This window comes from Pan troglodytes, chromosome 17, assembly GCF_028858775.2.
Source record: "Pan troglodytes isolate AG18354 chromosome 17, NHGRI_mPanTro3-v2.0_pri, whole genome shotgun sequence".
NCBI classification, from domain to species: domain Eukaryota; kingdom Metazoa; phylum Chordata; class Mammalia; order Primates; family Hominidae; genus Pan; species Pan troglodytes.
The window spans coordinates 84,548,118-84,574,293 of record NC_072415.2 but is presented as its reverse complement, the minus strand read 5'-3'; the positions used below and the strand labels follow the sequence as shown (position 1 = coordinate 84,574,293).

Sequence of the window (26,176 nt, the reverse complement as noted above, 5' to 3'; positions counted from 1 at the left end):
TTTTAGAGGTGTCATGTTTACTTTTTATTTAGGAGTACAAACTGAGACAAAATCATCCTTCCAGTTAGTGAGGTTTTGAGGGAATCATACTAAAGAGAAGACAGGAAAACGCCAGTAATGGTGAAGGTCTCGAGAAAAGGACAGGACCCGCAGATAGCGAGAGATCAGAGGAGGCCCTGATTTCTTTCCTCATTTCCTTTCCAAATATCCCAAATGTGCAATGCATCACCTGAGACAGAAGGCAGAAAGCATCAAGCTCTCTGTTTATCCCAATTCAATGACAACCAGAACTTATTTTTTTTGAGATGGGGTCTCGTTCTGTCGCCCAGGCTGGAATGCAGTGGGGCATTCATGGCTCATCGCAGCCTCCAACTCTCAGTCTCAAGCAACCCTCCTACGTCAGTGTCCTGAGTAGCTGGAACTACAGGCATGCACCACCACACTTGGCTCATTTTTAAAAAATTTCTTGTAGAGACAGGATCTTGCTACATTGCCCAGGCTTGAGTGCCGTGGTGCATTCACAGCTCACTGCAGGCTCAAACTCTTGGTCTCAAGTGATTCTCCTGCCTCAGCCTTCTGAGTGGCTGGGACTACAGGCATACATCACCATGTCTGGCTCATTTCTTAAACTTTTTGTAGAGACAGAGTCTTGTTTTGTTGCCTAGGCTTGTCTCAGACTCCTGGCCTCAAGCGATCCTCCTGTCTTGGCCTCCCAAAGTGCTCGATTATAGGTGTGAGCCATGGTGCCCGGCCGACAACCAGAACTTTCCGCAGACCTTGTGCTTTTGGACCTTGGGTATCTTCTGCAGGTCAAGCCATCCTGACCACTCTGAGAACTTAGCCAGGGTGACTCAGCTGTCACTCCAGGTCACTCATAAGCCCATCGGGTAGCTCCACCCGTGGACAGCTGGATACACTTGTGTCTGTTCTCTGAAGTCGTGGATGACCTGACAAGAGGGAAAGGAAAGAGGGAACCTCCACTTCCCTGGGCAAGTTGGAAAAGGGTGAGGTGAGGGCAGGATTCCTTCTCGTCGGAGATGGCACACAGAGGGCTTGGCCTAGTCCTTCAGCTGGGAGACCTCATACAGGTACGCGGCCAGCATCTTGGTTCCCTCTATGTAGTTATGCCTAGTAGAGAGGAACACATCATTGTGTTGGCTGGTGTCGTGAGCCAACACCCAGGTGTGGGGTGACTCCTCCCGAGCCCAGACACACTCTGCCTTCTTCCTGGGGAGCATCCCCCATCCCAGCTTGGGGGCCCTGAGCCCTGCTTGCCTTCAGAATTCAGCACCCCGGTTCTCAAGTGCAGCTTCAGTCTGACTGCCCAGCCCAGAGACCAATCCTGGTCCCCTAGTGCCCCGGTAGTAAATGTCAAGCTTGGATCGTGGGCTCCTCCCATTATCCGCTTGTTTCTGAAGACCAGGCCTCCCCACTGGTCCTTGCAGCCAGGTCTCTGTCTCCCCCTCCCTCCTTCCTGCAGGGTCTTTGCCTCTGTCTTAGTCCTTGATCGTCTGCCTTGGTTACCCCAGGATGCATTCTTGCCTTCTGCCCTCCTCAGCAATTTTAGGGGCCAGAGGCCTCCCCCGGAACTACCCGAGACCCCTGCCTGGTGGGCCTCTCCTGCTCCCAAGGCTGGCTCAGAGGCTGCACCCGCCCCGTTGTGGGAAGAATTCCCATTACGTCCGCCCAAGTCAGGGATGTGTCAAAGCAGCAACGTGTGCAGTTAGCAATGACACTGCAATTCCTCAAAAAGGAAACAGAAAAATGAACAGAAAAAAAAGGAAATGGAGAGAGGGGTAGATGAATGCAGAGATAAACACTGCATGAACCTTGTTTTTAGCACCCCTCTCCTGCAAGGCCTCGTCCTGCCTCCCATCTGAAGTTCCCACTTCACACAAATACAGGAGGGCAGGTCACGGGGCCATCGCCCCCACCTGCTTCTCTTGGCAGCTGCACATAGGGGGAAGGGGAAGGGGCGAGAGGGACGCTGTGCAGGAGACACCAACCTGGGCCGCACCCTGGACTCTCACCTGTTGAGCTTTTCATTCTGGGAGTGGGCTCCGTCATCCGCCGACCCCACAGGCAGCAGCATGACGTTCTTGCCTGTGGCCTCCTGAAAGGTCAAGGTCACGGGAATACTGCCGCCTTCCCTGGTCAAGTCTGGCTCAACACCAAAAACTGGGGGGAAATGAAATAAAATAAACGGTGAGCTCTGGGGCCCTAAGGCTGGGGATCTGTCTCAGACCACTACTCAGTAGCACTCAGTCAGATGCTGTGCAAGGCCCTGGGGACAGCAAGCCCGTGTTCAAGGTCCGCCAGGGGTCCAGGCTCATCCCACACACTGGCTGTCCTCATGCTGACTTAACTACATGCCCCCACGATACAGCAGTGCCCCCGACATAGCTACACGCCCACGCGATATAGCAGAGTCCTATCAGACGTGCGAAGGGCCCTGCGCGGCATCATCCACAAGGAGAGCGTCCAACCTGTCTTCATGGCTCTTCTCCCAGCCAGGTAATGAGGGTGACTGAAGTCGGAGACCCAGGGCTTCCCACCGTGGCCCATGTACACCTTGAACTCATTGGGGCTGCGTAGTTCAGCAAACTTCTTAGTTAGGTAGCTTGTGACCTAAACCACAAATAGAATAGAGGTATACAATGCTTTATAAGCTTGCATTTGATCCAGTGCTAGTGACCTACGGGTCTGCTATCATAGTCTACAGCGAGCTTACAATCGGCCTCTGACAGGTCTGTGATGGGTCTATGCTGAGTCTACGATGAGTCTCATTTTCTGTTGCTTAATACTGAGCTACATAACTAGAGTAAGGAAAGAGGAAACTTCTTTTTTTATTTTTTATTTTTTCTGAGACGGAGTCTCGCTCTGTTGTCCAGGCTGGAGCACAGTGGCGTGATCTCGGCTCACTGCAAGCTCCGCCTCCCGGGTTCACGCCATTCTCCTGCCTCAGCCTCTCTGAGCAGCTGGGACTACAGGCGCCCGCCACCACGCCCGGCTAATTTTTGTCTTTTCAGTAGAGACGGGGTTTCACCGTGGTCTCGATCTCCTGACTTCGTGATCCGCCCGCCTTGGCCTCCCAAAGTGCTGGGATTACAAGTGTGAGCCACTGCGCCTGGCCAGAAAGAGGGGACTTCTTATCAAAAAATAAAACCCAGTTATTTCAAAGTAAAAGACAAAGTTTTAATATCAAGCAATTCACTCTTTCCAAAGATCTTCTAAAGGATGATACTATTTAAATTAAGTTTAAAAACAATCTTCCCTGACCTGCTTTATATTATGGACAGAATGTTTGCGTGCCCCCAGAATTCATATATTTAAGCCCTAAACTCCATTATGACTACACTTGGGGACTTAACAGAAGTAACTAAGGTGTGAGACAAAGTCACAAATGTGAGAAGCTGCGTTTGCACCATTCTGCTTGCCGGCCTATTTCACAGGCTCCACCCTGCCACTACCTGTAGCTCTCAGGAAAGATGCTTTGAAGACAAAACGGGGGAGCACACACCACCCCTGCCTCTTGCCCGAGTCGCTGCATTCCTTAGGAGATAAATGACCCTGTCCTTACCTTTTCCCACACATAAGATAGCACCTGACCGCATTAGTGGTTGCGCCTCTGTGACCTTTGACCACATGTGCTCTTACACCGAGGCGCAGCGTGGCTTGGCTGGAATGTAACATCTGACAGGTGCGATGTGATTCTGCACGCACCGAAGCTCCTCCACCTGCAGATGAGCTGCGGGCTGAGCCGCTCTCTCGGAGCAGCCCGGCCAAACCTCTCGAAGGCTGCTCCTGGGCCCCGGGCCGCAGTCCGCGTTCCTCAGTGAGACGCCTGAATAAAACTAACTTGAATTCTTTAAAAGCCTAGCTTTTTTTCTTTAGTAGTTTTTTTTTTCTCTTTCTAAACCTTATTTAGACAAAGGTTAAATGAGGCCAGAAGGGTGGGCCTGGGTGAGAAGATACCGAGAGCCTGCCCTCTGCCATGTGAGCACAAGCGAGGGCAGCGGCCACGGCCAGGAGGAACCCTCATCAGATGCCACAGCTGCCGGCACCTTGGTCCTGGACTCATCCGCCTCCAAAACAGTGAGGAATCCGTTTCTGCCACGTAAGCTACCGCGTCTGTGGTCTTTATTGTGGCAGCCTGAGCAGACCGAGGTACTTCATAAAATCAATGACCACAGGCTACACTGCATCCAGACCCAGGATAGAGCCAGGCGCTGACCCGGGGACACCTCCTCGTGACAAGACCTCAGTATTCAGCATGAAGGGCGAGCCCCACGCTCCCATTCCCAGTGGGAAGACTCCATCTCCCCAGGAATCCCAGCTGAGGGGGACAGTCAGAAGCTGGGCTGACCTCCAGCCACCAGAGTCCCCTCCACAAGCCACCATGGTAAGGGGCGGCTCCGGTACTCTGACCAGAACACACTTGGCCCAACGTTGGTGTTTGGCCTGGAGCCTTGAGGTGAGGTCAAAGGCCAGATTTTGGCCTGCCTCATCAGTAACAAAGGTCACTTACATGTGATGCATTATCTTTGATTAGCTTCTGAACCGTGACTGTCATAATTACTGACTTGGCCAGAGCCAGGAAGCAGGGGCATGCATGGCCCGGGTGTCTGTCGAGTAACAGCCTTTATTACCCAAGTCTCTGCCCGGACACAGTAGCTCTTGGCCCCCACCCCGTGTCCCAGCCCCACATGCCTGCTCGCTGACGACTTCAGGAGTCATGTTCGGCACCAGCCTGATGGAAAACTTGCCAACTACCTTCCTGGGAATCACGGTCTTGGCCCCAGACCCAGAGAAGGCGCCTTCGATGCCATGGAGGGACAGAGACGGGTACCGCCATCGGTGCATGAGGATGTCTTTCTGCAGAAAAATCAGAGGGTCAGGGACAGCTCAGGCATTCGGTGCCAGCCCTGTCTGCTCACCGAGGAGCTGGGAATGTTGTCTGGGAAATCAGCGGTATGAGACAGGGCCTGGCCCAGGACCCTGACAACCACAGGCAGGAGGTCCAGGTGCAGGTGCGACTGCAGTGAGTGACTCAGCACAAAGGAGGCCCCTGACAGGCTGCACACCCTCAGGTGAGGCATTTCACTGCCCGTCGCTGCAGCGTGGGTGGCTCAGGTCCACCTGGCAGAACTAGGAGAGCCACGCTGGCCACTGAGCACCTGTAGAACTGGGGGTGTCAAGGTCCCACAGACTTTGGAGCTCTTGATGAGCCAGAGGCACCAGGAGTAAGAGGGGATGCAGCCCAGGCTGTGTGCAGGCCTCTCCCAGGCCCATGGGACACAGGCGAGCAGCCCGTTCCTACTGAGAGAGGGGAGCCAGGCTGACCAGCACATCTGGTACGGCCCCCTGAATACCGATGATGCCATCTCCTCAGACCAGGAGAGACTTCATCTCCTGTTTCCCGAGTGTGTCATCAACATCATGACCTTCCTGCCTGCCCCCGCCCCCCGTGTCCCTGCAGTAGCAGAAGGTGGGTCAAGAGAGTAGGTGTGCCCCCAAAGGGGCTTCCAGAAGGTTCCTCAGTGACTTAGCCACTGAATGTGTAGATTTCTGTTTGTCAACCAAACAGCTCAGTGTTATCTGGGAGGAATAGACAAGGCCCTAAAACACTGTACACAGAAGCAAACACGAGCCTGAGGGTCAGGGCAGGAGAAATAGACCCACCTTCTCCCAGGCCCGCTCCTCCCCGTGCCCAACCCCTCGGTCCCTGACATCACTGTCCAGTCACTGCCGGTGGGGACCTTCTCTTCCTATTCCAGAGGCTCCTTCCTGATGCCAGCCAAGGCTCCCGTGCCTGCAACAGCCTCATGGGTCTCCTAGCTCCACCGACTCAGCTCCGACATCCTGACCCATGATCTTTCCCAATGTGAGATCTGATGAACTCAAATCCTGGCCAGGCTCACCATCTCCTGGAAGACCCGGAGCTCCACGGCAGCGCCCAGGCCATCAGGCCGGCATGTCAGTCTCAGTCCCAGGCCTCACCCTGCTGCCCACCTGTCCCTAAGCAGCTGATATGTCTGTGCTCCTGCTGACCGGGCACGCCAGCCTTGCCCTGCACCTCTGCTGGCTGACAGGACCCTGATGAGCCTCAGCCGTTCCCAGCACCATGACCCTCCCCTTGTGCAGGCCCACAGCCTTTGGTACTGCCCAGCGTGGCCCTCAGCACATCCTTCCAGAGTTCTTGCCTGTCTGTCTCTGGGAGACAAAACTCAAGAGCCCAGCCGGGCCTTATTTCCCTTGTGTCCCAGGGGCTGAGTTGCTTAATTCAACTGATGCTGGCTGACTCAATGGCACAGAACTTCCATCTATACTGCATAACCCTACAGCCTGCAGAACTTACATCCATACCGCATAAACCCACAGCCTGCGGAACTTACATCCATACCGCATAAACCTACAGCCTGCGGAACTTACATCCATACCACATAAACCTACAGCCTGCAGAACTTACATCCATACCACATAAACCTACAGCCTGCAGAACTTACATCCATACCACATAAACCTACAGCCTGCAGAACTTACATCCATACCACATAAACCTACAGCCTGCAGAACTTACATCCATACCACATAAACCTACAGCCTGCAGAACTTACATCCATACCACATAACCCTATAGCCTGCAGAACTTACATCCATACCGCATAAACCCACAGCCTGCGGAACTTACATCCATACCACATAAACCTACAGCCTGCAGAACTTACATCCATACCACATAAACCTATAGCCTGCAGAACTTACATCCATACCACATAACCCTACAGCCTGCAGAACTTACATCCATACCGCATAAACCCACAGCCTGCGGAACTTACATCCATACCACATAAACCTACAGCCTGCAGAACTTACATCCATACCACATAAACCTATAGCCTGCAGAACTTACATCCATATCACATAAACCTACAGCCTGCAGAACTTACATCCATACCGCATAAACCCACAGCCTGCGGAACTTACATCCATACCACATAAACCTACAGCCTGCAGAACTTACATCCATACCACATAAACCTATAGCCTGCAGAACTTACATCCATATCACATAAACCTACAGCCTGCAGAACTTACATCCATACCACATAAACCTACAGCCTGCAGAACTTACATCCATACCACATAAACCTACAGCCTGCAGAACTTACATCCATACCACATAAACCTACAGCCTGCAGAACTTACATCCATACCACATAAACCTACAGCCTGCAGAACTTACATCCATACCACATAAACCTACAGCCTGCAGAACTTACATCCATACCACATAAACCTACAGCCTGCAGAACTTACATCCATACCACATAAACCTACAGCCTGCAGAACTTACATCCATACCACATAAACCTACAGCCTGCAGAACTTACATCCATACCACATAAACCTACAGCCTGCAGAACTTACATCCATACCACATAAACCTACAGCCTGCAGAACTTACATCCATACCACATAAACCTACAGCCTGCAGAACTTACATCCATACCACATAAACCTACAGCCTGCAGAACTTACATCCATACCACATAAACCTATAGCCTGCAGAACTTACATCCATACCACATAAGCCCACTGCCTGCAGAACTTACATCTATACCGCATAACCCTACAGCCTGCAGAACTTACATCCATACCACATAAACCTACAGCCTGCAGAACTTACATCCATACCACATAAACCTACAGCCTGCAGAACTTACATCCATACCACATAAATCTATAGCCCGCAGAACTCACATCTGTACCACATAAACCTAGAGCCCGCAGAACTTACATCTATACCGCATAACCCTACAGCCTGCGGAACTTACATCTGTACCACATAAACCTACAGCCTATTAAGAGAAAAGTCATGACCCACTTTTCCCCTAAGTTAGGTAAACGTTCGGCACAGTTTCCACCTAGCACTCGGCTCTGATGTGGCTTAAATGAGCCCTGGGCCCAGCGGTAAGGAGGTTACTCTATAAACACAAACACAGCAGAGCCGCTGCCAGCAGGAGCCAGCCCATGTCCCCTCTGCGTGCTTCTCCAGGTCTGATGGAATCAAAAGTAGATTTTGAAACTAAAAAATTCCAACGACCAGCAACCTGGTCACAGTCTGCTTTCTGAGTGACTCATGTGCACTGGACATTCCAGCTCTTCCCTCAGAGACCCCCTGGACCCAGGGAAGGTGACAGGGCCTGGGGGACACCTGTGTCACAGCGTGGCCCGGGCAGGTGGCAGAGTCGAGCCCTGAACCAGACCTTGTTGCTGTGCAGGAGGATCTGCGCCCCCACATCCTTGGCAAACTCCTCTATGTCAAAGTCGATGTCGTCATACAGCTTGTGCTCCTCTTCCGTGACGGCGGCCACGGCCTCGTTAATGCCGGGGATCAGGATGTTCCCCCTCTTGTCCACCAAAGAGCCTGAGGGAAGCCGGAGAGGGTTACAGCACTCAGGGGAGGCCGCACCAAGACGAGCTGCTCTTTCCTGCACCGACCCCAGGGAGCCGGGCTCAGGAGAGATGCGGCTCAGGCCCCACAGCCACGTGGCTGAGGAGGGGCCAAGAGCAGCCACAGGGGTCCACAGAATGATGGTCGCAGATGCATCCCATGCACGTATCGCCTGTCAGGCACCGTCCGGGGCCTCAGGCTCAGCCAGTGATGTAATCAGCCAAACAGCCAATGAGGGAGCAGCTTGGGCATTCCCATTTCTCAGGTAAGGAGACTGAGGAACAAGTGGGGAAAGGAAATTGTCCTTGGTCATAGACCACGACGCAAACCAGCAGACTGGCTTCACGCAGCCCCACTCTAACAACCACCGCACTGCCCCGTGTGCCTTTTTAATGCGCATTCCACAAGAAACAAGCTGCTCCTGAGCTGAGGGGGGTAAACTGTGGGTATAACAGAGTGGATGTCACACAGGCAGCTGGCATCGGCGGGGAGGAATGGAGAGCTTGTGGAAGGTGCGGGAAGGGAGGGCTGTGCTTGGTCTCAGAGCAGGACGCCAGGAACAGCACGATGGGATGCCCGCTCTCAAAGAGCTGATCAGACAGGGGGACCTGGATGGGGCCAGTTATACATAAGACAGGCCAAAACACACGCCCTGCGAGAGATGGAAAATGACCACACCAGAGGAAGGACAGCACCACGTGCCTCGAGGGGCTTGGCCAGACAGGACCTGGGGGCGACTGAGTTGGGTGCTGGAGGCAGGGCAAGGTTTCACCAGGTGGTGACAGGCACAGGAGGGTTTCGGGGGCAAAAATAAAACAAGGGGGCCTGTCAGAGGGACAAGTGAGTGGAAGGAGGGAGAGGCACAGTAGGAAACTGAGACAGAAGTTGGTTCATGTGGAATGCTGAAATGCACCCAATGCTGATGACAGACAGCCTGGAAGTCACGCCCATCCACTTCCCCTCAACTGCGGACTGAATGCCATCCCGCGCTTACCCATCAGCAAAATGAGATCAGTCATGGCCTCGTGCACCGAGCCCCCGTACACCCCAGAATGGAGGTCTTTGTTGCTGCACTCCACCTGCACGGAAACAAAGGCCACTGTATCTGGCTGCCTAGTGGGAGCTTATTTTTATCATGTGACAGTGAATTCAACAAAGAGCATTTACAAGGCCTGACAATTTTCCAAATCAAAATTTGCTCCCTCAGGGAGCAAAGCAAGGCATTTCCCAAATTAAAAACCTAGGCAGGAACAAAAAAATACCAGCTTATCTGTGGCATATGCCAACCACAGATAAGACGGTAACACTAGCCACAGGTACAAGCATTCCACAGGGCAATCTGCCTACCACTCAAAGCCTTTGCTAGAAGTTTAACAAAGACCCTGCACCTCTGCTGAGAGGGCAGCCCAACATGAATGAGACCCACCACAAGCCTGGAGCCGGAGACCTGGGGTCGGACCTCGCCCTTGCACTGAGCAGCTGCATACCCAGCGTAGGGCAGCTGCCTGCTGAGTGCCCGGCCTCCTCGCCTGCAAATGAGAAGAGGCGTAGTGCTCCTCCCAGCACCAGGGATGACAGGCAGCCACTTTTAAAACCAGAACAGTACCTTGCTCAGAGTGAGGGCTCAGGGCAGCAACTGCAGTGATTTCTAGCACTGTTCAGGTTATAAATGACGTCTGCAGACAGGACCTAATTTAATCACCACAGTCATCCTGTGGGGTATTGGGAGATGACCACCAGCCAGTGAACGGCAGAATCTAGCCAGGCCTGTCCCTTCCCACTCTTGGTGCTGCCTCGGTTTCTCTCTCTCTTTTTTTTTTTTTTTTTTTGAAGTAGAGTCTCGCTCTGTAGCTCAGGCTGGAGTGCAATGGTGCAATCTCCACTCACTGCAACCTCCACCTCCCAGGTTCAAGTGATTCTCCTTCCTTAGCCTCCCGAGTAGCTGGGATTACAGGCACCCGCCACCACACCTGGCTAACTTTTTGTATTTTTAGTGGAGACGGGGTTTCACCATGTTGGCCAGGCTGGTTTCAAACTCCTGACCTCAAGTGATCCATCTGGCTCGGCCTCCCAAAGTGCTGGGATTACAGGTGTGAGCCACTGCACCCGGCCTCGGTTTCTCTTTTTCCCGTGCAGTCACTTAGTCATGGGATAAGGAGCCTAAGTGCTAACATATAAATATTTCCACCTTCAAAAGGAAGTGTTTCTAAAATGCTTTGTATGTGTTTGCATCTTCTGAAATGAACTAGCATTTAATCCCCTCTCAGCCGCTCCAAAGCAACATTACAAATCACACTGTCCTAGCTTGATGCTGCTGTGAGATTAATTTCTGATCATTGGAAGTGTTGCTGTCCACCCTGGTATATGACGGTGGTTTATGGAAGCTGGGAATTGGGGCACTAAGTGAGCCCTGTGCTTCTGCTTCCTGTGCACCTGACTTCTGGGTCCTTGCCTACTTTGCGTTTGGAAGAACCAGGAGACTCAGGGATTAGAAAAAAGTGAACCGTACAGCTTGGCACTGTACCTCGATGAAAAAGTAGCAAATGCCCCTGAGGCCGTAGGTGATGCAGGGCTTCTTCTTTCCCAGCCAGTAATTGTCAGAAATGCAGACATAGTCCACATCCTTAAAGAATGTGTCTTTCTGGGCAAAAATCAGCTCGTCTAGGCCCTCAGAGCCTGACTCCTCCATGCCTTCGAGGCAGAATCGGACGTTGACAGGAAGCTCCTGTGAGAAGGGAACAGCACGAGTGGATATTCAGCTTTGCGAACCTTCCTTCTAGAAGCCACACTCAGGATTACGTATTTCACATCTCCGGCATTCTCCAGACCGACCACATGGGCCTCCGTGTGCACCTGTCATCACCCCCTCCCCAGGTACTGCCAGGCCGCTGTGGCTCCAGGCCACTTGGACTGGTCCAGTCTCGCAAGGCGGGGCTCTCTGGAGTCACCCCACATGACCGAGGGGAGCTTCCAGGAAAGCCTGTGCTGCTCCCTCTGCAATAAGGGCCACGACACGAAGAATGCCACATGAGTCCTGATTATACCAGTGGAGCCACCGACACGAGGAGGTGCGGGTCCCCCTGTGTGACCTTCGCTGCTCCCGGGCACAGAAGCGCTGCTCTCCCCGAGGAGCCTGATGGGAACGTGCCCACCTTGCCGTGTGTCTGGATCATTGTGGCTTCGCAGGTGCTCTCCCGACTCTGACCCCCACACCCAAAGGTGAAAAATGAGGTTGTGCATGAAGCTGGCGATTTGCCAAAGGCCAGGCAGGCTAAAGAACATCAGGGCCTAAATGAGGACTCAAGGCTACTGAGTCCTATTTCACGACCACCCAGGCTGCCCCCAGACAGCCCTGTTCCTGGATGCACTTCCTCCCCTGCCTCCCCCTCCTCTTCTGCCCGTCACATGAAATCTTCCACAGGACCTCTGCCCGTGCACAGCCACCTGTCACACTTGGTTGCCCCAGAGCCCAAGGTGCCTCCACTGCAGCTGAGGCTGAGGGCTCCACGGGGCCAGAGGTTGGGGAGGCTTCCTAGTTCCCGCCCAGCATGCAGGCTCGGCCGCACCAGGCCAGGTGGTTCTGGGTGTCACCTCCCCACCATGTAAAGTAATCCCCCGGACCAGCAGGGCTAAGACCCTTTTCAGACCGAACATTCCATGCTTTGACAAAAATGCTTATCTTATTCTTATGTCATCATGATACAAGATAAAAGCAAGATGCAAAGATGTCTATACAGCATGATCACAACTAGGCAAAAAGCAACAGAAAATCTTGGTAGATTTCAAAATACTAACTGTCTTTGGATTCTAGGCAAGTATTTTTCTCTCTACTTGTCCGTTTTTTAGCAAACTTTGAACAACGAGCAGATATTTCACAGGTAGGAGAATGCTTTTTTTTTTTTTTGAGACACAGTCTCACCCTGTCACCCAGGCTGGAGTGCAGTGGCATGATCTCGGCTCACTGCAACCTCTGCCTCCCTGGTTCAGGCGATTTTCTTGCCTCAGCCTCCCAGGAGCTGGGATTACAGGTGCCCACCACCATGCCCGGTTAATTTTGTATTTTGAGTAGAGACGGGGTTTCACCATGTTGGCCAGGCTGGTCTCGAACTCCTGACCCCAAGTGATCCACCCACCTCAGCCTCCCAAAGTAATTCCTCCCAAAGGAATTACAGGTGTGAGCCACCGCACCCAGCCAGAGAATACATTTGAAAAATCAGAATTTATTTTTAGGAGGATGTAAACCACACAGAGACAGTGAGGGGCCTGTGTGATGTCACAGAGCCTGCACTGCGTTCTGGCAAGGGACCACACTCACGGAGACAGGCAGGGACTGAAAAGTCACATTTCACACGGTGGCAAAAATCATGCTGAGTCGCCAATATTGTGACCTTTAAGCAGCTGTAAAACAATTACACTTTGAATGTTTCCTAAAGCTGGAAAACAAACCTGTACTCTTACATCCGAGTCATCTGTGCTGATAAGGGCTGGGGGACGCTTGTCTTGTCTTTTCCTGTGAGCTTACAAGCTGTTGTGTGAACAGAGAGCCTGTCTTTGTATGGCTCAGATGGAACCCAGGATTCAGGCAGAAGTCAGCGTGGGGGACATACCTGGCCTGTTTTCTGATACGCTTCCAGGGCGTTTATCCAGCCGGCCACCGGGCCCTTATCATCAGTCGAACCTCTCCCATACAGCTTGCCTAGAACAGCAATCCACAAATTCATAAAGTGATGATTACAAGGAACCCAGAAGCAGCATGTCCCAGGTGCACATCTGATAACCCCTTAGCCAAGCAAACACGAGAGAGGCTTCCCCTTCCGATCAGGAGCCCCCAATCTCCACCCAACACTATTGTTAAATTTGTCAGAGAATTTGGCATCATCAAAGAGATAGGCCACGTGGATGCTCCCGAGAACCCCTTCCTTCTCCCACCGTGGTCACGGTGGTCGGGTGGGGGCACAGCTTCCTGCTGGGTCAGGGTGGAGACCTCCAGTCTAACTCCAGGGAGTCGCAGCCAGCTGCTTAGTTCATTAAAACCCATTTACCAGAAGCAGCGGGGAGCAATGGGGACAGGAAGCCCAGTCACTTAGGAACCTCAAGGCACCGTTGTCAAAAAAGAACCATAATCTCACCCCCACCCAATTGTGACACCTAATTTGATTAAAAAACAAAGAACTAACATGTTTATCATTTAACCTCTCCTTCTTTCTTTCTGTAGTTATCACTCTTAAAACTACAGACAAGACGCTGCTTCCAATCAGCGTCATCAGTCACAGTGGCCCCTCACCACAATTGCTTCTGGGGAAGCTGACAACACAAGCGACAACTTGAAGACAAGGCCCCACCCCTCCTCTATCCTCTGCCACGCAGTCCCGGCCTCATGGAACCAGAGGAGGGAGCCGTCCTCAAGGCGTGGCCTTCTCGTGGGCCTGGGTCTGCCCGGCCAGTCTCCTGACCTCCCAGGGCTCAGCCTGCTTCCCAGGTCCCGCAGTCTCAGCATGACGCAGCCCAAGGTAGTATGAGGCTGAAAGTCATCACCACCTGGGGAATTTCCTTTGACGAATGAAACCCAACCTTTCACAAAAACTGAAGATCAAATATAAGCTTTTCTAAAAAAAAATCCTCATCCCTACAACAAACGCTGAACAACTACAGTGGCTGGCACGGTGCTGGCTCAGAGCTGCCGACAAATGTGACCTGCCCCCACCCTCCAGGGCTCCCTGACAAGGAGAGGGAGGCCGGGCAGCTGGCAGTGAAGCTTTCCCACAGTACAGGTGCTCTTCTAGCTTCCTCGACAGTCAGGAGCCTACTGAGGCTGGGACAGGGAGGGCTAAGAGGATGGCTGGAGGCAGGCCTCACAGAGGACGAGGCAGCAGTGATGGGGCTGACGCCCGCGCAGGTGCCCAGGTGCAGTTTGGAGCAGCACAGGCTCCTGGGGGCTGCATGTGGTCCTGTGTGGCTGGGTACAGGTGGGAGAAGGGGCAGGCAGAAGGCAGGTGAGGGGAGGGACCCTCTGTGCCATCCTGAGTCCCCCAAGAGGAGTCAAGAAGAGAAGTGGCATGTTGAGGTCACTCTGGGAGCAGCCCAGAAAAGGAGTGGCACCGTGAAGGCCCAGAAGTGGAGAGCAGGACCCAGCCACGGAGTGGGTGAGGGGGACAGGGAGCTTTCAATGTGGGAAGGGCAGTGGTCCCAGAGGAGAGCCTGGCAGGGATGGGGACCCAGTTCCCAGTGCAGGTGGCAGAGAGATGGTGCCATCCACGGAGACTGTAAGACAGCGGACAAGGAGCAAAGACAAAGACTTCTGTTCAGAGACAGCGAGTTCCTGGAGTGAGGGCACAGCCAAGCAGACATGTGTTTCTGACGCTCGAGGGGCGCCCAAGTGCACAGAGAGGGTTAATCCTACAATCCACCGCAAGTTAGTAATTCCACCGTGACAAGGACAATGACACGGAATTACATCTCATAAAAAATGTTGCTTTAAGTAAAGTCATTTTCAATTTTGCACAGTAATGAACACAACTGACACTGGGCCAGGAAAGGTTTGAACACAGATGCAATGATCCAGTTGGAAGGGCTTCGATGAGAAGAGCCTGGAACTTAGCCCAGAGGGGCCCAGCATGAGGGTGGGAGGATTCTTCATCTGGTCAAAGCCTCCCGTGCAGGCACATGTGGAAATTCAGAAATGAAAGCAGAAGGCCTTTACACCAGAAGGAACAGGAAGAAAAGAGGCTGGCCTGCGGGGTCCCTCACAGCAGGGGCCTCAAAAGGCCTGCAGGTGCCCGGCCCACGGAAGCACTTGGTGAATAACAGGGACATCGCCACCCCCACTGGGGCAGCCAGGGTGAAGGAGGCCACTAACATATACCGCAGAAGCAGCTGTTGGTAAAGGCGGGGGAGGGGGACGAGGGGACAGGCTTTTCAGGAAGGCCCTGCCTGGACTCCAAATGTGCATTCTGAGAAAAAGCATCAGCAGTAGAGGAAGCCTGGCAGACGCCAGCCACGGGGGGCTCATTTGCACACGAAAAGGCAGGCTTTCTGGAAGTTCAGCAACAGAGGCACCTGTAAGAAACCTCCATTTCTAGCTTACGTTAAAAACAGTCTGTGCCTGGCGTGGTGGCTCAAGCCTGTATTCCCAGCACTTTGGGAGGCTGAGGTGGGGGGGATCACTTGAGGTCAGGAGATCAAGACCAGCCTGGCCAGCATGGTGAAACCCCGTCTCTACTAAAAATAAAAAAACTAGCCAGGCGCGGTGATGGGCGCCCATAATCCCAGCTACTGGGGAGGCTGAGGCAGGAGAATCGCTTGAACCCCGGGAGGCGGAGGTTGCAGTGAATTGAGATCTTGCCATTGCACTCCAGCCTGAGCTACAGAGTGAGACTCTGTCTCAAAAAAAGATTTTTAAAAAGTAATAAAATAAATAAAATAAAATAAAAACAGTCTGTACTGGAAACGGAAAAACGGACTAGCAATGACTTTCCAAAAGTCAGTGCCTTTCCTCTGGGCACGCATAGGCGCACGGCGCTCACCGTCTCGCTCCACCAGGGTGAAGGGCTCGCTGTCCCAGCCGTCCTCCAGGGCTGCAGGCTGCACATCCAGGTGCCCGTAAATGCACACGGTCTTCTTCTGTGGGTCGGAGCCCAGCCTGCCGAGCAGAATAGGAGGGAGCGGGATCTCCGAGCCATCAGGGAGCTGAGCATGCAGAGGAAAGGAACCAAGGACAGCCTTTGTTTAAGAAATTCAGTGCTTAAGGCGGAGATTATTAAAAGACCTTGAGCTTCCTTATCTGTCCTTATCAATCAACCTCTATTGTAGAGTTTAAGAGCACACTGTTCAATGGAGTCACTAATTAAGATTTACTTTCTTACTTTCTTGTACTCCAGAGCACATGTACATGTTTGCCAACTGCAGGCAGTTTGGTAAATTTTTTTTTTTTTTTTGAGACAGAATCTCGCTCTGTCACCCAGGCTGGAGTGCAGTGGCGTGATCCCAGCTCATTGCAACCTCTGCCTCCCAGGCTCAAGCAATTCTTAGGTCTCAACCGCCCAAGTAGCTGGGATTACAGGTGCCGGCCACCATGCCTGGTTAATTTTTTGTATTTTAGTAGAGACAGGGTTTCGCTGTTGCCCGCACGGTGGTCTCGAATTCCTGAGTTCAGGCAAACCACCCACCTCGGCTTTCCAAAGTGCTAGCATTACAAGCATGAGCCACTGCACCTGGCTGGATTTGGTAAATTCTTAAAGGCTGGTTTTTCTTTGACTTTTATATAACAAAACATGCAGGCTGAGTTCGGGATGCAACTTAGTTTATTATTTTCTGAAATGATGGTTAAAATAAACTGTAATCTTAAATCAGAAGAGGTATTTTTGAAATTCTGTACATTGATTACAATTATGCATGGAAAATGCCATAAACCAAGATATATAAAAAAAAATCTTTATATCTAAATTCACATTTAGCCATTCTAAAAAGTTAGTGATAGCAGGTACGCCTTCTGAGCTTTGTCCCAAAAGCACTACCAATATTCCACAATCCCATAGGAATGGAGAACGGGACAGGCATCCCAGCCCGCCCCTGCATCTAAATGGAGGCAAATCAATCTTAGGTCTTTTCCAGTTTTCACATCAGGTCAGTGGTCTCCACCTTTTACTTTAGACTATGGCCTACTCAGGCTGTGCAATACTCCTGTGGCCATGTAGCTCCTCTACCAGTGCCTATATTCCAATAGGAAAATACCCCATGATCATCACAAAGTGTCACAAGCAAGTGGCAGGAGATGGGTTTAGCTGTAGGAGGAAGAGACTGTTCATACTAAAACATGACATACATATATATTAGTCTAGTTACTAGGAAATACTGTTCATGAAAATAGGTATTAACAGACACAACACAAAAACTAAATTGATAATGAAGTTAAATGAACAGTTTGCAATTAAGAGGTAAAATGAGCAGTCACTGAAATGACAACTGGATCAGGACAGTGCTGGTGATAGGCTGAGAAAAGTGTCCCTTCCAAACTGCAGGGCCTCCAGCTCTAAGTGTACAAGCACTTTATGAAACTGGGCAGGTGGCTGGGATTCTTGTGGGATCCAGGATTTGTGTTCCCAGTAATTTAAGTAACCCCTGCAACCTGAAGGCTGCTAGTGTGCTGCGTGTGGCCTGACGCCTCTCATTTGTCCCAGCGGCAGTGTGGCTGCGTGTGCAGTGTATGGCCTGATGCCCCTCATTTGTCCCAGCGGCAGTGTGGCTGCGTGTGCCGTGTATGGTCTGACGCCCATCATTTGTCCCAGCGGCAGTGTGGCTGCGTGTGCAGTGTATGGCCTGATGCCCCTCATTTGTCCCAGCGGCAGTGTGGCTGCGTGTGCCGTGTATGGCCTGACGCCCCTCATTTGTCCCAGCGGCAGTGTGGCTGCGTGTGCAGTGTATGGCCTGACGCCCATCATTTGTCCCAGCGGCAGTGTGGCTGGGTGTGCAGTGTATGGCCTGATGCCCATCATTTGTCCCAGCGGCAGTGTGGCTGCGTGTGCAGTGTATGGCCTGACGCCCCTCATTTGTCCCAAAGGCAGTGTGGCTGCATATGCAGTGTATGGCCTGATGCCCCTCATTTGTCCCAGCGGCACTGTGGCTGCGTGTGCAGTGTATGGCCTGACGCCCATCATTTGTCCCAGCGGCAGTGTGGCTGCGTGTGCCGTGTATGGCCTGACGCCCATTATTTGTCCCAGCGGCACTGTGGCTGCGTGTGCAGTGTATGGCCTGATGCCCATTATTTGTCCCAGCGGCACTGTGGCTGCGTGTGCAGTGTATGGCCTGACGCCCATCATTTGTCCCAGCGGCAGTGTGGCTGTGTGTGCCGTGTATGGCCTGACGCCCATCATTTGTCCCAGCGGCACTGTGGCTGCGTGTGCAGTGTATGGCCTGACGCCCCTCATTTGTCCCAAAGGCAGTGTGGCTGCATGTGCAGTGTATGGCCTGATGCCCATCATTTGTCCCAGCGGCACTGTGGCTGCGTGTGCAGTGTATGGCCTGACGCCCCTCATTTGTCCCAAAGGCAGTGTGGCTGCATGTGCAGTGTATGGCCTGATGCCCATCATTTGTCCCAGCGGCACTGTGGCTGCGTGTGTGGCATGTGGCCTGACGCCCCTCATTTGTCCCAGCGTCACCGTGGCTGTATCTGTGCCTCAGTTCTCACCAGGACAGCCTGTAGCCACCAGGGACAAAGAATTGTTGCTGAAATCTCCCTGCTCTGGTCCCAGGGAACCCATGGCTTTGGCAGTCCCAGCTGGCCCTCAGCTTGCCTGAGCAGAAAAATGATTTTCAAACGACCACAGATTTTCTCTACATAAATTCCTGTTCAATAGGGCTCCTGTGAAATACTTTAGCATTTTCTGAGAAACTGCTTTGGCCCATAGGTAAAATTGTTCTGAAACGCCCAACATCACCTTTCCTTCATCAGCTGAAAATACTCTGACTTCTGCACTGACACAGGAAAACACCCACTTCCACCTTCACCCCTGCATCAAGTCATCATCACTCTGAAAAACAGAACACCACTGCCACATGGACATGCGGGAAGAGAACAGAAGATGTGTAGTCACCCCACACTGCAAGCATCTCTGCAGAAGATTCCACGAATGATGAAATCTTTCAATTCCTTGATAAAAATCAGTGTTATGTAATTCAAAATAGTATAACAGTAATTTAGTTTTTTATGAAAGGCCCTTTCTTAAGAATTGCACAGCAATGTCAGTGATCAATGAAGTAAATATAACTATTGTAATGAAACAACTCCTAAAAATGATTTACCTCACCTAGATTTTTCAATATATTAGGAAAAAAAAAAACAACGAAAGGGAGCAAGGTGAGTTTGACCCTAAAAAGAAACAACATGAAGAAACTTGGTTTATTCTCCCAAAGATGGGGGAAAATTGGTGGGAAGCTATAATATACCCTAAGTCAATTATTAAATTTGTTTTCAGAAGAAAACCTCAAATGAATAGCACTGCCTGGGGAATCGGGAGGCCTGGGCATGAACCTGCTCTGCATGAGCCTCCTGTGGGCTCCCAGTGGACAGAGCTGCCTGGCCTCCACTCTCTCCCTCTGATGAAACGAACACGCTGAACTGAATGGCCACACTCAAGCTTCTAGCGCTGTGATTTCAGATTGACACCCAAATCATCAGGCCAAAGAACCGAGATAAGCCATAGCTTATCATTAGATCAAAGAATATAAAAGAATATTACAAACTTTGAAAATATATGGCATGAAACATGCAATTAACATAAGGCTGAAATCATTTGAAATAAACTAGTGAAATAACATACAGTAAGAGGCCGGGTATGGTGGCGTGACAATTTGGGATGCCAAGGCAGGTAAATCGCTTGAGACTAGAAGTTTGAGACCAGCCTGGAAACACGGAGAAACCCCGTCCCGACAAAAAAAAAAAACAAAAAGACAAAAAAAACACACATATATATACACACACACAGTAAGTCCTCACTCAACTTCATGGATAGGCTTTTAGAAACTGTGACTTTAAGTGAACAAAACTACCTTATTCAAGGACCTGTTGTTGTATGTTGTCTTGCTTAAAGTTGCAGTTTCTAAGAACCTATGGATGACGTGAGTACTTACTGTACCACAAAGTGAGACTGTTCATTTAGCAAGAAAACAAACCATTCTCACCTGTCAGAATCCTGCACTGAAAAACAACAGACCCCCACACAAAATATCTCTTATGAAAAAGTGGCTCACACCTGTAATCCTAGCATTTTGGGAGGCTGAGGCAGGTGGATCACCTGAGGTCAGGAGTTCGAGACCAGCCTGGCCAACATGGCAAAACCCCGTCTCTAGAAAAAATATAAAAATTAGCTGGGTGTAATGGCGCACGCCTGTAATCCCAGCTACTCAGGAGGCTGAAGCAGGAGAATCGCTTGAACCCGGGAGGCAGAGGTTGCAGTGGGCCGAGATCACGCCACTGCACTCAGCCTGGGCGACAGAGGGAGACTCTGTCTCAAAAAAAAAAAAAAAAAAAAAAAAAAAAAAATAAGGCTCAAGGACGCAGCACTGTGTGTGAGGGGGAGCCGGGGGTTGGGGGGCGTCTTTATAATTTTTAAATGGACTTGAATAAAGTGTAACTTCCTAGTTTGAAAGCTTATGGATTGCTGGGATGGGAATCTCAGCCATTCTCTGAGAATGACTGTTACATTAACTTAGTCCTGAGTAACTGTCAGCAGTTCTCCTTCCTGGAGAAAAATGCTGAGTGCCACAAAACCTTTGCCCCAATCCAACTGAAGCAGTCACGTACAGAACTTACCATCCAAATCAGGCCCTTCCTTTTTTGTTTTAAAGATGAGTGGGGTATTTGAAGCAAAAGATCTTTTAAGAACTTGTGGCATCTTGTCAACCCCTCAGGCAGAATCTGTCTATGGTCCTGCAATGCAAAGAATGTTGCCTCCTACCTTTTGTTTTCCGATATCCACCAGTTCCACAGAGCCGCCCAACTGCTTAACATCTGCAGCAGCAACCTCCATCATCCTCCTGATTTCGCCTCTCTTCTCCGGCCACGCAGACACACTCTGGATAGCCACCCATTTTGCGAGTTTCTGTTTGTGGACAAGAAGCAACGAGGGATTCTGAAAAGGTGTCCTTGAGGGAGAAGAGGCTCCCGAAACGTTGCCATGTTCCAGGCTCACCCTCTGTGGCTGCTGAGTTTGAACAGGCTGATTGGAAATAGGACAGACCCAGCACGTGTGCTTTGGGTTTAAGATTTTAAAAACTGTTTGTACTGAGGGAAGAGAGAGACCCTCTCATATTGTTTTATACTCAGTACCTGTTTAAAAACAAAAAAAAAACAAGGAAGTGAAATCAAAGACAGGCAGTCCGGCGCCAGGCCCAAAACCGGACCCGGGCCTGGCTGTCCTAAACCTAGTAGTTAAAAATCAACTCATGACTTAAAAACCGATGTTATTCATAGATTCCAGACATTGTATAAAAGAACATTGTGAAATTCCCTGCCCTGTTCTCTTTCTCTCTGACCACCGGTGCATACAGCCCCTGTCACATACCCCATGCTTGCTCAAATCAATCACGACCCTTTCATGTGAAATCTTTAGTGTTGTGAGCCCTTAAAAGGGACAGAAATTGTGCACTCAGGGAGCTCGGATTTTAAGGCAGTAGTTTGCCGATGCTCCCAGCTGAATAAAGCCCTTCCTTCTACAACTCGGTGTCTGAGAGGTTTTGTCTGTGGCTTGTCCTGCTACAGTACTAACCCTGTACCAAGAACTGGAGTACAAAAGAAAAATGTCACATGGTTTATTTTTAACGATTAAGGAGGAAGTAAATGTAAAATGTACCAGGTTCCGTAAATAAGTTTTTATCTGAATGTGACTAAATTACAACTGAAAGATACAGAAAATACCCAATGTTGCCACAGTCCAAATTAGCTTATTTATCATCCTGACAATGGCCAAATTTTCTAAAGTATAATTTTAGCATGAGAATTCTAAAGATTTCATCTGTAATGTGTGTACGAAGAATAACTTTAAAACATAATGCTCTAAGTTAACATCAAGAAACAGATTAATATATAACATTATTGAATTACTTAGAACATACTTAATGCAAACTATTTAATCTGTAACTATCACAAGAAATTGTTGATGGAGATGAAACAAAAATTTCAATTAGATTTGCTATTCTTAGAAACATACATTAACACTTTGTCAAAAACCAAAAGTGTAACCTATGCCATAAGAAGCTAATGAACAGATCTCTAGGCAGATCTTCTAAACCTGGATTTAAATGGCATAATTCATATTAGCTCTTGACAACTTCTCTGGGCCCCATGGGATTAAATCAGATTTTACTGTTTCCTAAAATGAATATTCCCTTACCTTAATGTAACGATCCTGATTTTCATCTATGTACTTAAACAGGGTAGTGAGGGCCGCCATCTTTCAACCAGACCCCAGACCGCAGATCTCGAAGGTTCTTGGAAGGAAGAGCAACTGGTCAGTCCTGTCTCTAGTGGGGACTGACGGTCGACCTGCCCAGAAAGCACGTGTTCAGAATTGTAAATTGTTGCCCCACCCTCCCAGCCAGCACTGCAACACCCTCAGCCAGAGACGCTCCAGGAAGTGACTGCGGCTTCAGAGACAAAAGCTTTGGGAACCAGTTAGAGGCTGGGGCTAAACTTCCCTTCTTTACTTGGAAGGAAAATTACACAAAATTCCATGTCAGATGGCAGGTAACAACAGAGGGAGGGCCTGAGTTGAAGAAAATACAGTGAAAACTAAAAGTAGGCACTTTCAGTTTTACTGGTACTTTAATAAAAATTTTTACACTCTTAAAGCACAAAGATAAATTCCACTTTCTGTTATTGCAGAGGATATAGTCACTTCAGGGATCCCAGCAAGAATGTCACATCCTGTGTCCACCACCACAAACCCACAACACAGACGACAGAGCCCAAGGAAAACCAGATTCAGTTTAAGAAAGTTGATGATCTTACTCCAGAAACAGCCAAAGGGCAACAGCTAAACCTCCACAAGCACCTGACCAAGAGGCCACACAGGCTCCAGGGCGCATGCTCTCACCCCGCTTCCATGCGTGACACCCAGCAACTTCCGCCCCACTCACAGATACAGGTGAAAACACATCCTCAGAGTCTTTTTATTAGTCACAATGAATACAATGGAAAAATGATTCTGGTATTGGGACTTTTATAATTGGCTTTCCGCAGCAGAAAGCACACAGCTGTACTGAGCAAATTCAAAACTGCGGGGACATGAAGTGCCTCAGAGTCACAGCTGTGGAGTGACAGGAACCTACTACAGCCTCGTGTCTACCTGCCAGACAAACGCCTGTGCACTGACGTGCTGCAGGTAAAGAGCGTTGTTTCCTTGGTATAGGCTTTCAAAGTGACTTCTCAACAGTGAGGTGACTTTATCCACCACGACACCAAGCATGGCAACTGTTCAAAAGTGGCTGTTGCTGTGCAGGGTGATGAAATCGCAGGGCACTGCAAGTTGCAAATGTGATTTCTATGTGGGTGGGACATCCAACCACTGCCTTCTCAAGTGCCCTCTTCCTCCTCTTCAAATACTAGCCACAGAGCATGGAATGGTTATATACCTCCCAGCCAGCTCGGATCTTTCTGCTGAGGCACTCATTTGGAGGAGCCTCAAGTAAGATGGAGCCCATGAGCACGCTGGAGAGGCGTTTATCAGTGTTAATAAATAACACTGTCATCCACCTGTTGCCAAAAATGTACGCAGGGAAGCTACCTGTTCACATTAAAGGAAATCCTATTTAGCAGGACAGTATGCTACATGTAGTGATTTTCATTTGGGTTCCTGGTTATTAAATGCCACAAATCCCAAGCTCACTGTGGTACATTCTCATTAATATTATTCTCTTGTAGTCAAATTAACCAATGGCATTGTAGCTAAAGTCACTCAAAAATATAGTCACGTGCCACATAACATTTCCATCAACAACAGCGGTGGTCCCAAAAGATTATAATGGAGCTAAAAAGTTCATTTTCTGTCTAGATATGTTTAGATACACAAATACCTACCACTGTGTTACAACTGCCTACAGCATCCAGTAAAGGAACATGTACGGGTTTGTAGCCTAGGAGCAATAGGCTACACCATATAGCCTAGGTATGTAGGAGGCTGTACCATCCAGGTTTGTGTGAGCGCAGCTCAGGATGTGCACACAACAACGAATCGCCTAACTATGCATTTTCTTGGAATGTATCCCCATCCTTAAGCAACATATGACTATAATTATCTAAGTTACAACTTTCACTAAAAGAGAGGAAACAGGGATCAGATTGTTCCACCATCAGAGATGGGCTAAAAAGCAACTCCTGTTAATCACTCATCCAGTCAAACGAGGCTAGGCCAGGTTCCAGTTTCTCCTCCCATTCACACTTCTGGGTTACTCCTGTTTCACTTCCCCCCACCTCCCCCGTTACAAAGCCATTAAATGGAACCATTTTTATATGCTCTGGAGAACACCACTAATTAAGGTGAAAGCAGTATGCTGGATTGAGCAAAAGCATTATCCTTTTAAATGACACCTCACTCCCCTCTAAAAATCTAAAGTTCATAAGGAGTAACTTTATTTATTTATTTAGAGACAGGTTGTCATTCTGTCACCCAGGCGGGAGTGCATTGGTGTGATTTTGGCTCACTGCAACCTCTGTCTCCCAGGCTCAAAGGATCCTCCTGCCTCAGCTTCCCAAGTAGCTGGGACTGCAGGCGTGCACCACCACACCCAGCTAATTTTTGTATTTTTTGTAGAGACGGGGTTTCCTCGTGTTACTCAGGCTGGTCTCGAACTCCTGGACTCAAGCGATCTGTCCGCCTTGGTCTCCCAAAGTGCCGAGGTTACAGACATGAGCCACCATGCCTGGCAAGGGAGTAACATGATTTAAATGTTGAGACTAGTGGAGGGAAGGAGAAATTGCTGTGGCACCTGGAACCGTCAGTAGTACACACAAATGAGTCTTCTAGTTCTGAGAATCTCAGTCCCTGTCCCTTGATAATTGAAGGCATATATAACACAAATAACTGAATCACACCTTCATGTCTGATTAAGAACAAATAAAAGAATCTCCAATCTGCCCAAGCTAGAACTTGATCCCTAAGCATAATGTGGACTTCTCTTTCTCCACTCCTGCCTGCAAACATTAGGGACAAGGAAGGTATTGGTAGCAGGCCCCGGGTTCTCCGCCTCTTCCTGCAGTCTATGCTTGGATGATCTACGGAATCTGACCCTGGCAGGCGGTGGGGAGTTTGGTTTGGTGGCCCTGTCTGTGAGGACCAAATATTGTCTCTATTTCAGATGAGGAAACTGAAGCCAACTGAATAAGACACCTGCCCCAGACCATCAAGCTGGCATGGGAATTTTGTCTTCCCTCAGACGCTTCCTCCTATAGCCTTAAACGCTGCCTCAAATGCTGGCGGGAGCTAGGGACCCTGTCCAGGGCCCTTTGAACCTGGGAGGCTTCTGTCCCGCCACACCCCCCACCCCAGGTCTCTGGGAAAGGGATCCGTTGGAGAAAGGCTGGAGTTCTCAGCAGGCCCCTGGGGAGGGGTGTGGCCTGACCAGCGCTCGGCTCCCCGCAACCCCATCTGCAACCCGGGTCGTTCCACCCGACTCCACCAGGGAGGGCCACGCAGGCTCAGGCCAAGTGCGCCGCCCAGCTTGTCCCTGCGTACCGGGGACGCGCTCGGCGCTGCTGGGACACGAGTGGCCCGGAGGTGCGAGAGGCCCCGGGGCCATGGCCGTCACGGGCCTCCGCCCCCGACCGCGCGCTCGGGAACAGCCCGGACACCATTGTTCTCGCCTGGCTGCGGCCGGGCGCCCCACGCTCCCCCACGAATGAGGCGTGACTCTCGCCGCTGACCCGGGTCCTCCCCGCCCAGCCCGTTCCCAGCTCAGGGCGCCCACCCAGAAAGGAAGGTCCATCAGGAAGACCCACCTGGGAAGGAAGGCCCACCAGGCAAGGCCCTCTTACCAGCAGCAAGCGCGGCGCCGGTTCCGTACCACGTGTCCCGGCCACGACCCCCGGCGCTGGCCCGCCCCGCTGTCGCCCTGGCCACCAACCCCGCCTTGTCTGGGGGGCAGGCATCGCCACGCCCCCGCCACGCCCCCGCCACGCCCACCAATCCGGCCAGAGGCAGAGGGGTGATGTCACTCACTCCCCGCCCC

At 50.7% G+C, this 26,176-nt stretch overlaps 1 protein-coding gene across 10 annotated transcripts; it reads right to left on the bottom strand.

Moving 5' to 3' along the window:
* On the bottom strand, positions 1 to 26,176 carry CNDP2 (carnosine dipeptidase 2). Of its 10 annotated transcripts, none has more exons than XR_010151846.1 (12): positions 25,983 to 26,111; positions 22,345 to 22,496; positions 20,911 to 21,054; positions 15,982 to 16,144; positions 13,066 to 13,154; positions 10,983 to 11,183; positions 9,453 to 9,537; positions 8,271 to 8,431; positions 2,732 to 4,875; positions 2,487 to 2,628; positions 2,031 to 2,178; positions 1 to 1,128 (listed from the first exon to the last, which is right to left on the bottom strand). XR_010151846.1 is itself a non-coding variant. In XM_016933206.4 (12 exons), the coding sequence occupies exons 2-12, from the start codon at positions 22,402 to 22,404 to the stop codon at positions 1,059 to 1,061; spliced, it is 1,428 nt and encodes a 475-aa protein (XP_016788695.1). In that variant the 5' UTR covers positions 22,405 to 22,496; positions 25,983 to 26,176; the 3' UTR covers positions 1 to 1,058.